The sequence below is a fragment of the Camelina sativa genome, chromosome 8, assembly GCF_000633955.1.
Source record: "Camelina sativa cultivar DH55 chromosome 8, Cs, whole genome shotgun sequence".
NCBI lineage: Eukaryota > Viridiplantae > Streptophyta > Magnoliopsida > Brassicales > Brassicaceae > Camelina > Camelina sativa.
The window spans coordinates 5,976,878-5,989,131 of NC_025692.1; the positions used below are offsets into that span (position 1 = coordinate 5,976,878).

The 12,254-nt window shown below is 36.8% G+C and overlaps 1 protein-coding gene across 2 annotated transcripts; it reads right to left on the reverse strand.

The window, feature by feature from the left end:
* LOC104706392 (myosin-17) lies at positions 101-12,229 on the reverse strand. 2 transcript variants are annotated; one of them, XM_010422583.2, is made up of 39 exons: positions 11,800-12,229; positions 10,452-10,580; positions 10,043-10,186; positions 9,808-9,953; positions 9,553-9,709; positions 9,325-9,383; positions 8,813-8,972; positions 8,087-8,236; positions 7,865-8,001; positions 7,640-7,786; positions 7,312-7,413; positions 7,162-7,219; positions 6,982-7,083; positions 6,835-6,872; positions 6,570-6,696; positions 6,324-6,494; positions 5,842-5,973; positions 5,609-5,718; positions 5,374-5,434; positions 5,109-5,286; positions 4,656-4,861; positions 4,410-4,529; positions 4,212-4,310; positions 3,918-4,139; positions 3,652-3,791; positions 3,327-3,444; positions 3,181-3,231; positions 3,010-3,081; positions 2,742-2,912; positions 2,478-2,633; positions 2,169-2,375; positions 1,731-1,868; positions 1,581-1,651; positions 1,389-1,488; positions 1,240-1,296; positions 1,090-1,146; positions 911-991; positions 752-834; positions 101-674 (listed from the first exon to the last, which is right to left on the reverse strand). In XM_010422583.2, the coding sequence occupies exons 1-39, from the start codon at positions 11,800-11,802 to the stop codon at positions 539-541; spliced, it is 4,596 nt and encodes a 1,531-aa protein (XP_010420885.1). In that variant the 5' UTR covers positions 11,803-12,229; the 3' UTR covers positions 101-538. The 2 variants fall into 2 exon arrangements, with proteins under 2 accessions (XP_010420885.1, XP_010420886.1); XM_010422584.2 differs by lacking the exons at positions 8,813-8,972; positions 9,325-9,383; positions 9,553-9,709; ... (2 more) ...; positions 10,452-10,580; positions 11,800-12,229 and adding an exon at positions 8,342-8,523.

The window sequence follows — 12,254 nt, forward strand, 5'->3', positions numbered from 1 at the left end:
TGTGAACCTTGGTATGTTAATGATTTCTGGATGATTTAGAAACAGTTATTAAAAGAAAACTTTTTCACTGATTCAAATAAAAGCAGAAACTCACCAACAATTTACATGAAAAAATATTTGATGTGCAACCTATATAAATAGTGAAAGCAAATTTTAGTTCCTTCATTACAATTATAAAGACTCGCCCAAACCAACAAAATATGTAATTGACTAAAATAAAACACTCTCCTCCCCTCTCTGGGAAGGACAGCATCAAACACACCTAAGCCATTCTATGACAAAACCAAATGGCAAACAAATTACCCCTGTGAGTTTCCATAACTACAGGGATGCAAAGAATGAAATAAACTCGGCCTCTCCACAAATACAAAGGCCAAAGACTGAACCCCAAAACAAAGAAGAAGAAAGAATAGAAACCGAAAAAAAAATAATATACACAAAACGCCCATAGGAATGCAGTGGCTCACACGATGTATTTATGTATATGCGGTAGAAACAATCGTACTTAGGTGGACCATACCGAGCTCCTCGAGGACAGTTACGATGTACTGCCTTCTTTACGTGTGAGTAAGAATCCGAAACCCGAGTTTTCACGGATAAGTTGAGGAGGTTCAATGTCATTTACATCCACTTGTTGCATTGATTTTGATATGTCTTCAACCGTGAATGGAATGCTGTGTTGATTTCTAGGATTAGATGAGAAACAGGGAAGGGTACAAAAGAGATTGAACACAAATTAGTTTTAGCTTACCTCGAGTCATCGTCCAAAAGGAAAGAGCTGCTTACGGCATTGTTCGAGTCCTCTGTCATCATAACTCTCATGTTTGCAATAACCTACGGTTTTCGAAAGAACACAATTAATATCATATCTAGGCAAGAGAAAGCTTAGTTATTTACAAGTGAATCATACATCTGACGAAACACTATGAGTGCCATATTTGTCATCCCAGTACATTGTACTTATTCTGTATAGCTGCTGTATACTTAGCACCTGGACCAGAAAAGCAACTTCAGTGATCATCTCATGGAAAAGTAATTTAACTTTAATGATCTAAAATCCGCTTTGACTGAGTAGAAGAGACAACATACCGGACAGAGTTCTCTTGTAATTTCATCTAATGTTTTTTTCGGTTTTTGATGAATAACCTGATCAGAGCGTCAAAGGAAGCAAATTTAACCTAAGCACAATTTCATGGGAGCGCATAAAAGAAGTGGCATAGTATCGACTAAGAAATTTACCAGGAAGCCAACAGCCTGCCTAATATGCCTCAACTCATCCCAAGCTGAGCCAGCATACTGTAAGAAAATGAAACAATAATTCCATTTTAAAAAAGATGTAAAAATATATAAGTACTTTAAAGGCACAGCGTGACAAATTCTTGGCTTACTTCATCAGTAGCCTCCACACACCACTGCTCTAATTCAGCCAAACCTGCTTTAACGTACTCCCCATTGCTGAATGAGCAACACTCACGACGTAGAAGAAGACTGCAAAATGTTATGGCAGAAATCTTTCTGTCAACCAAGGAAAAAGAGGTTTGACAGAAGAAAAAAAGGGAGAGATTACAAGTGACACATGCCTGTTGAAAAGCTGAACGTTGATGAAGGAGAATATTTGTGTGAATACTTTGCGGACTAAGAAGGGTGGAGCCTGTATCATGTATTATATATTGTAATCAACATTACCAAAAAAAAATATAACTTTTACTTTTGCTAATTTCGAGACTCACATTATTTGTTTTCATTAGGTTCAAGTAACTGTTTAGGCTTTTCCTAATACTTTGCCAATGGGCAATCAGAGCTTGTTGAGCAACAGCATTTGCTTGTGCTCTCCCTTTCACCAAACTTGCCCTTGATGTCCTTGGTGCCTGTATTATGTAAACACTCCCTTACACGAAATCGAAAAAATTCACGTAACTAAAGCTAAAAAAGTACCAGCATATCAACTTTCACAAAGGAGAAACAACAAAGAACTACATGAAAACCCTTCTCAATAGCAATTGAAAAAGAATATTCTTTTAAGACAGCAGTAGAATCATCCTGGAGGTTTTGAAGGCGTTAATTAAGAAATGTTTATCCAGAACATTCGGTTATTAACTTCAAGCCACCAAATTTATAACCTCTCTTTCTAGAAACTGTTGTACGAAAACAAAGCAACAAAGAGTTACCTGTATACATAAGCCAAGGAGAGGAGATATCTCTTTCTTTAGGTTATCTCTGATCATTCCATATATCTTTTCGAGGAATGCAGTAAGCTGCTGCTTGAAAAGTAGTGCGGGGTACTTTGCTTCAACTTGCCTCAAGTCGTCAAGCTTGGTGAGCCCTTGTCTATTCAGAAAAGAGAGTCCAGCACTTTGAGGAGATCCCCTTAATCCCTATTTAGATTGTTAAAGAGGCACACAAGATGAATTGAGGCTGATACACCAAGGCAGATAAAAAAAAATTTAGGTAAGCAAATTGATTTGCGGCTTTCTTACTTGTGACATCCTTCCAAAAAGGGATGCTGATGTTGTTCTTCGTCTCTGCGGCGTTAAACTAGCTGCGCCAGTTGCTTTGAGTGTGCGTTGCAGAAGCAATAATAAAGTGGCTGAGTTAGATAACCAATACGCCAAAACCTCATTGTTATCTGGGACCTGTATGGAAGACAACATTTCCAATTCATATCCAGAAAATGGGCTTTAAAACATGTTGAAATAGTCATAAATGCTTCTTAACAATGAAAGAAGAAAGTATCAACTTACTTCAATGGCAGAAGCAATTGTTTGAATGATACGGTCAAAGACGCTAGTTCTTTCGACTTCAAATGATCTCCAGTGAAGGAGACATTTGTATATGACACATGCAGCAACAGGCTTGCCCCCAGCGTATCCAAGATTTTGTGAGATACACTTGACTAGTAGATCCTGGTTTTCCTGAATGACACGAAGATTATAACATAATGTTAAGAGAAAAGCAGAGTGCAATAATGCAAGAAATGGGATCCCATCATTAAGATATCATATCTGATACCTGCTGCCTTTCATTCAGATATTTCTGTGGTTTCTCCTCAGACTCTGGTTCCCGTACAGCAAGAGTCATGTCCTGTGACATTTACAGACGATAATCAATTAAATAAACAAGAAAGTGTGCCGGTCTCCTTTTGAACATGCAATTTAATCAGAAAATTTCACTTTCCCTTACCGGTGTAGTCTTTGTTTCTCCATTAAGAAGATTTCCATTCTCTGGAGTTCTCTGAACATTGAGAAGAAAAGATTACATGAATAAAACAGACCAACTTGTATTTATATGCATCTGAAAGACGAAAAAGAATTAATATGTCTTGGCACCGGTAAAAGCATTGTTTTTGATCGCGCAGGCATAGATCTGCTGGTTGGCGATATAGCAAGTGCCTGTTGCCTGAGTACTTGGATTTCTGACTCTGAATTGGTAAGCTTCTCTTCTAGTCTGAAGCAGAAGCAAAATCAACATGTAAAAGTCCAGAATAGAAGAAACACAGTGATAACTTATTTACTCAACCAACGAGGATAGCAATGCCTAGTAAGAGTCTCTTAGCAGTTCAAAACTTGTAAGCAAAACGACAGAGTCAAAAGTACATGAGAAATTATAATCTGTCCATTTTCTGTTGATTGTTCATTAATATATTTTACGAACCTTTGTACTGATTCATGTAGCTGATCTGCTTTTCTCGTAGCATTTTCAAGCTCTGTGGCCAGCTCGGAATTTCTAGCTTCTGCCTCTGAGAAAGCTTTTTTCAAGTTTTCGGCTGCTTGTCGTTCAGCCTGAAGTGAAGCCTGTAACAATATATGATTTAAGCTAACCAATCCACTTCACTATATTAAGGGCGTAATCAACAAATTATTTACTAACTTTGATAGTGAATACATAAAGGCAAATCTTATAAGTGAAAACACACATACCTTTAGAGCCTCCACCTCTGATATTAATGAATTGATTTTTTCAGTATCCTCAACCAATACCGGAGTCTCCTTAATGACTGGAGGTGCTTCTTCAATAGCTTTCCTTGCAGCCTCCCGCTCTCTAATTACGGCAGCGTTTGCTTCCTCAACTTGTAACCGCATTGCTTGCAAAGCCTCCTGTTGTTTTGCAAATTCTTGGGCTTTTGTTTGTTCTAGCTCAGTCTATATTACCAAAGATTATCAATGACAAGTAAACAAAGCTTGATACATGCAAATGTATGGAAATGGACTTACTCTCTGTCGCTTCTCTAATTGTAAACGCCATGTTAATTCTTCAACACGCTTTTCAAGTTTGTCTTTCGCCTCTCTAAGGGCTCCTGTGTCTCGTGCGGCCTGATTTATTAAATTGTAAAGGTGAGAACCTGATTCATAATATGAAGTTGTGAAAATTTAGTAAAATGTGTTTCTTTTTTAAACCGAAAAAAAAACTACCATTTTAAGTGTCCTCAATTCTTTTCGTGCAACCCTGCTCCTCCAGCCACATTGTGTGGAAAGGGCAGCTTTTTGGAGCTTCTTGTAGTAAGAATGTGCGAGGTGACTACGAAGACGAGCCTAAATTAAAAAAGGAGGACCATCAGTGCTGGTTTAAAATGAACAATGTCACACATGGACGTGTCATGCTCTTATGTTCTCAGTTAGGTAAACAAAAAAAACCCAAAGTGGTTTCTTAGTAACGACCTGAATAATAGTAGCAGCCTTCATTTCCTTTCTGAACCTGAACTCATTGCGAGCAACCATTCCCCTTAGTGCTGTTTGAACTGTTATTGCTGAATGTCTAACTCTTAAGTAAGATTCTCTGGCAGTATGTCTTCTGAAACCCTTCTGAATATTTACTGCTGCTGCCTGGCGTCGCATTTCCTCATAAAGGTTGCACGCCAATTTGCCTGGAATTCAATAAAAGGTATTGAGAAGCTCATTCCTCCAAAAGTAATACAATCCGTAGAAGAAAAAAAGGCACATAAACTCTACATATATTTCACATTTGCAAGGCAATACGAAACAACGGACCATAACAAGTCACTAATTCCATGGGAAACACAAGAAAACCAGAATCCATAATGCTGGACAGCTAAAAAAAACAGCAACAAAAGAGAAGAGCATAGTGTTGCAATAAATTATGGAAGAAGATACCTCGGCAGTTGGACTGTAATACGATAGCAGCTCCACGTAGAGCACGGAATTCTTTACGTGCGATGAAAGTACGGCTTTGCCTTTGGATTCTCCTAGCCGCATTTCCAAGAACCTCAGCTCTTCTTGCATCTAACTCAGCCATCTGCCCAGCTCTAAGGAATACTTTTGTTTTCCCTAACTGCAAGTGGCAGCATGATGGATAAATTAGACATAGTTCCTAACACATAAATGGAACCATTACATAGTACAATTTCAAATGACTTACTTCATAACCCTTTAAGCCTATCTTATCCAGAAGCATTTTGCATGCAACTTTGTCATCATAACTGCAAGAAAATAGGAACCATTACATACAACAAAAAAAAGTAGAAGGCTTTTTTCAAAGGAAAAAAACTGCAAGAAACAATAAACACCAATTTCTTTTCAAAAGACAAGGCCATTTGTCAGGATTATACAAAACTACGAGAGAAAAAAAAAAGTATATATCAATTGTGACTTACTTTCCCTCTAGAACTTCTGGAGCAAGTATACCAAAACGATTGAGAAACTCATAAAACGTCCGCTTGGTAGGATAACCTGCACAGCTGATTCTAATAGCTTCCAGAACACCCTTAACAAAAGTAACACAAATAGTAAGTTTGTAAGTTTTAAAACCGAACATTTAGGTCGAAGAGCCTCGACTATAAATACCACAGAGCAGAAAAATAATATAGAAGGCTCCAGTTGTACTTACACCACACCGTAATTGTTGAATTACGTTCACATTCTCGAAGATGGCAGGCTTAAGTACATTATTTGGCTTCACACATCTGATGTAGTGAGGTTCAGTTGAACTCAGTGTCTCCATCAAAGATTGAAGTTGAAGCTGAAATTTGAGATAGAACATATCTTGTTAGATACAAATAAACTGTTTCCCCTACATAATGTATGAAACCATGATTCATCACTAACATCAACATGGGTGAAAATTTGAAAGCCATAGAATAAAAATAATAATTACAAAGTCAAAGTGAATGAAAGAAATGAGTTAATGATGTCTGAATTAGTGATATGGCTGCTCTATCAAGCACACTCAGGACCTAAAGTGTTAAAAGATGTTTCCACTATATACAGAATATTCATCAAAAGGAAAATCCTAGTTCCTTAGATATTTATGTAATAGCATAGCAGTTTTGGAGAACAAATCTATATGGTGAGCTTAAAAAAACACCATACCTTAAAGCGTGACCCGATGGAAGAAAATTTGGTTTTACTTGATGTTTCCTCTGCTAGGCGAGGAAATAGACCAGCTACAAAAGTATCACTGGAAGCGATCAAAAGATCCTGATGTTCTGCCACCACGTAATCTTTGTTCTTGTCAAGGAACAAGTCAGCCTGATAAGTTACCTGTTTCAGTAGAAAAGAGAGGATGTTAATAGGAAACTTATCTAAACTTATCATAAGCATGTAAAAGATTTTTACCTCTCCAGCATAATGTGATATTGCAAAGTTGGTCCGAGATAGCTTTGGTTTGGTAAACCGCTTATTGTTCTTGAACGTTTGATACAGCTTCTGAGCAAATGTTTCATGTGTCGACTTTGGAAACATACTGCAAAAAATTGAGTATAAATTATACAGTTGGTCTTAGTCAGATTAAGCAAAGCAACATCTTCATTAAAATCATAGAAGATATTTAGTCCATAAGCATAAACTGAAACAGTTCCGTCTAAAAAGTCTAGCTGCCTACCATGCTTCATCTAGAAGTGCAATGACTCCTCCAGGTTTCTGAAAGAGAAAGTCATAAACACACTTATGTATTAAGAAGGATGAAATAGTTGTAAACTATCACAAAAATACGTCAAGATTAAAATTAGATAAGCCGGCATTAGGACACCTTCTCAATGAGATCCAACACATCCTTGTTATCAACAAATTCTATGTAACTCCAGTTGATCTCTTCTTTGGTATAATCCTCTTGTTCCATTTTGAAGACGTGCTGTGAAAAAAAAATTGTACGTCAAAGCTAAGTAAGGAGAGGAAACCCTATTCTAAAGATAGTAAGAACACAACGGACCTGGTTGAAATGTTGTTGCAGCTTTTCATTGGTAAAATTGATGCAAAACTGCTCAAAGCTGGAATGAATTACAAAAAAGAAAAAAGAAAAAAAAAATCAATAGAGCTTTTATCACAAAATTCACAAAATTCTGCAAGCTACAAAATTTACCTGTTGATCTTAAAGCTTTCAAACCCATAGATATCAAGAACTCCAATTATTGTCTTAGAGTTTGGATCTTGCCCGATAGAAATGTTAATTTTATTAACAAGCCTGGAAAAAAAAAAACAAAGGATACGGGTTCTAAGAATTTAGAAAATTTCAAGTGGCAGCTGAACTGAAAAAAAAAAAACATTGTAGACATTCTAGAACAAATTTCTGATGCATAATTGATGTATACTGACACAATAAGTGAAACATGTCCACAACAGATGAGTGAACTTAGTGAAAACAAAAATCAAAATCGGCGAATCAAAAGAGAGAAAGTTTCTTCGTATACCAATCAAACAAGCGTGAATAGATAGTTTTTGCTAATGCATCCCTGCTACCCGTGGCTGAATCAGGATCAAGTGTTCTTGTAATAACCTCTTCTGGTGTCACCATTACACGTTTTATCAATGCATCTTCCATTTTCTTTGCATCACACCTTTTGAAAGAAGTGGGTTCAGGATCAAAGATGTAAAAAAAGAAACAAATCGAGATTAAACAAGTAAGCAGCACATACCTAAGAAGTTCAGCACATACATCCAGATGATATCTTGATTTGTCATCCTTCAAAACTGAGGAGTCAATCTCTTTTCCTTTCGCAAAATTGACATTACCTAGATGCAGGATTGCAGCAACAACTCTAAAAATTGCATCCTGATAGTAATTATCAGAATGGTCAATAAGATGCTCTACTAGAGAAATCATTTCTTGTTGGAAAAGGAGAAAAAGGAAGACTGACCTGTTCCTCTTCACTGATACCAACAATATCCATAGCTCGTCGGGTAGCGAGATATTCCTCGGTGTCATCCACTCCATCCAGTTTATAGCACTTTGATTGATTTAAGTAATGAAATAACTTAGGATCTCCCAACTTGAACTTTTCTCTTTCCTACAGATTGGGAAAATATATGAATTCCCCAACTACTTATTCATGTGATCTAAAGCAGAACGCCACACAATAAGGTATATTAGCATCATTGTGTAGCACCATTACCTCAGGTGGCGCAGCACATAAAAGGTAAAAACAGTGGTAATTTCTTTCAGGATCTGATATTTGACACACTCGAGACCTTTCCAACAAATATGTTCGCACAGCCGCTCCAGATATTCTCCCACAATTGTCAAACTGAAGCTCGACAAACTTTCCAAATCGACTGCGTTTTGATTAAAAACAAAGCGACGATGATGATACTGCATCTGCTTTGAAGTTTAGAATAACTCTATAACACAACAATTAATCACATAGGAACGTATTACTGTTGAGTTGGTTACTCCTTAACTTTACAAATGTAGAAGGCCAAGAGATTAACATGGTTTATATGTGATTCAATTTGCTTATGTGCCATNACTTTTCTCTTTCCTACAGATTGGGAAAATATATGAATTCCCCAACTACCTATTCATGTGATCTAAAGCAGAACGCCACACAATAAGGTATATTAGCATCATTGTGTAGCACCATTACCTCAGGTGGCGCAGCACATAAAAGGTAAAAACAGTGGTAATTTCTTTCAGGATCTGATATTTGACACACTCGAGACCTTTCCAACAAATATGTTCGCACAGCCGCTCCAGATATTCTCCCACAATTGTCAAACTGAAGCTCGACAAACTTTCCAAATCGACTGCGTTTTGATTAAAAACAAAGCGACGATGATGATACTGCATCTGCTTTGAAGTTTAGAATAACTCTATAACACAACAATTAATCACATAGGAACGTATTACTGTTGAGTTGGTTACTCCTTAACTTTACAAATGTAGAAGGCCAAGAGATTAACATGGTTTATATGTGATTCAATTTGCTTATGTGCCATCTGTGAAATTGATTCCCTGAATTTCCTTAGTAACAAAACAATTTTCTAACAAGTAGTGATTGAAGAAGCTTTGAGCCAAGAACAAGTTTGAGTATGCAAATCATAAAAGCATTTCAAGAGAAGATTTATAGGAAAACCCTCTAAGTGAACATACACATACCTGGAATTGTTATTCCTGAGTGTTTTGGCGTTTCCAAAAGCTTCAAGAACTGGATTTGACTGTACATCAACAACAAAACCAAAATAGCTAGCATTACAAGCCTCTCTATGAATATATCAATGCAGTAACTAAAAGTATCTGTGTAGAGGCTTATAGTTTTCTCCATGACAAGTTTCGAAACAAATTCTTTTAAAAAAAGAAGAAAACATTAGTTTTTTGACGCCTCACCTCCAGAACTTGCTGTTCCACTGTCCTTCCTTCAACGCCCGATCGACCACCAAGGTAAGCAAGGTAGCGCATAAGCATCTTTGTGGTCTCAGTCTTACCAGCACCACTTTCCCCACTTACCAGAATTGAGTTGCTCTTTCCCTCATTGATCATCGCCCTAACCAAAGAAGCAATAGACTAGCATGAGAAAATGGACAAATAAAGAGTGATTTAAGAGAAATTCTGCTGATGGAATAATTGATTGGTCCTAATTACCTGTAAGCAACTTCTGCAATAGCAAACACATGAGGGCTTAGTTCCCCAAAACCTGCTCCTTTATACTGCTCCATCATATGAGTATCATAGAGATGTGGTAACCTTTGGAACGGATTTACAGCAATCAAGATGTTTCCAGTATATGTCTGCAAATATTTAGGAATGTTTTGTAATGCCGTGGAACTCAATATGTGATTTCATGATTATTCAGCGTAGAAAATGCCTAACAACTTACATAAATTTCATTCAACTCGTATCTCATGGCCAAGTTATTCAAAACACCTGGTTCATGTAAATATGAGAGCTTTGTCATGTCATCAACTCCCCCAGGGGGTGCCTCTGTATCCTTTGGATATACGTTTGCCATATTTGCCACAACCTGAGATTAAATTTCATTGATTAGTCGATAAAACATCTGGTTTCAATAGTTGTAACAGAATTACAAAACGAGGATGTCAAGTGTCATGCAAAATAATGCAAAACTCATATATTAGAGAAGTAACAAGTATCCATGGCAAAGGAGTTTAGAAGACTAGTGCCATTTTGAACAAAGATAAATATAAACCCGACGCAGAAACACCCAATCTAGTGACAGTGTTTTTAATATTACATGCAAAAACATGTGGGGAGGATTGAAAACTTACGGTCTTCCCGTTTGTGGTCTGTGCATGAACTTCTTCGCCATTAATTTTGACAACCTCTCCGTCAATCCATGCAACTCCTGGATCTTCAATCCAAACATGAGAACCAACTATTATATTGACTGGGCCAACCTACAAGATATAAAGATTGAACGTGTAAGGTTTAATAACATCACACAAGCTGTTCCATACGTTTATGTGGGTGACTAACAGTCTGGCACAAAGATATTCTAATTTATCTAGAGGGAAAAGTATACTTATATCATAGGATACTTGAAAGAATATTTATCAAGATTTGTGTGGTGATCAATGAGGAACAGAGGCCTAAAAATAATTGATCCCCTTGAATAAGCAATAGATGCAGAAAGCAGAAGAAATATGTATGTAAAAAGTATAGCTTAACCTTATACAAGAAAAATAATGATCAAAAGGTAATAACCACCGAAGAAAGCATTGAGCTTCGAACAAATTCGGTATTGACAAACCCACATTGGTGGCATGTTTCATAGGAGAAGAGCATAAAGAGATGCTGGATCTTATAGTTTATGTCAACTCCCCAAATTAGTTCTAATAGGATCTAGAGACAACACTCTAAGAGTATACACTCCTTTCCAAACACAAGAAATAAATCATAACACACGCCTATCCCCCAGTTTCCATATAATGAATTCAGCAATTAAATCTTACTTCTGGAAACTAATAAATCTTCAGCCTTTTATCCAAAAGTATATATTTTTTGTTTTTTAAAACACTCGAAGAATTTCCTGATGAATATATAACCACAATATAACATAGAAAGCTTACAGGACCTTATTAAGACATGCTATCTTAAGTAGTAGATTCAGAACAACAACTAATATTAGAAGTTATCTAAATGCCGCTAAAGTGAATGTGTTTATAGGAAATGATAGTCCAAGAAATGAATTTGAAGAAAACTAAAACCTGCCAAGTAAACACTTTTGTAATGTTTTCCCAATAAAAATGCACACTTTGAAATTATGCAAATTTAAATAGAATTCGGAAACTCAATTCCCACACCAATAATGATCAAAGTGGCATAACCCTTAGAAAAACATTCACGAGATTTTATCGTTTCCTTTTATTGTGGGATCGACAAACAAACGCAAATCTCAAAGGAAAGCTCTCTCTCTCTCTCTCTCTCTCTCTCTCTCTCTCTCTCTCTCTCTCTCTACACCAACAAGAACCAAATCAAGTGAAACAGAACTTGTCGGAAAAAAAATCAATCCTTTTCTACTTGGTCAAATCCAAAAAAATCAAAACTTTGGAGATATAAAAACACGCAAATAAAGCAATCGGAAAGAAAAAAACGAAGAGGATGTGATGAGATTACCATGGCAGCTCTTTCTTCTTTCTTTTCCAATAGATCCTTCTCTCTCTCTATTTACCCACTTAACTCATCCAATCCAAGAAAGACTCCGAGTTAACACAAAGCCGACTCAGCGAGTCAAGGCAACTTAGACAGAGTCAGATCGGGCAGATTCTCGAGTTGGTGGGTCTGAAACAACTAAAATTCGCCTTGAAGTCAGCTCAAAAGCAGACACGGAGAAATCGGGGAGATCGGATTACCCGAAAAAAATAATTAAAAAAAAAAAAAAAAAGCTGAATCTGAATGTTCAAATCTCTCTCTCTGTCTCAAAGCTGATGAATTGTTGAATAAGCTGGACTTGGCCTTCTTCTTTTGCAGACGACGTTTGTTCTATGGAGGCTCTCTTTTTTTCTCTCTCTTCGAGTAAACAAAAAATGTTCTCTTTTGAGCTGTGTCTTTCTTTCTCTCTCTAACACTTT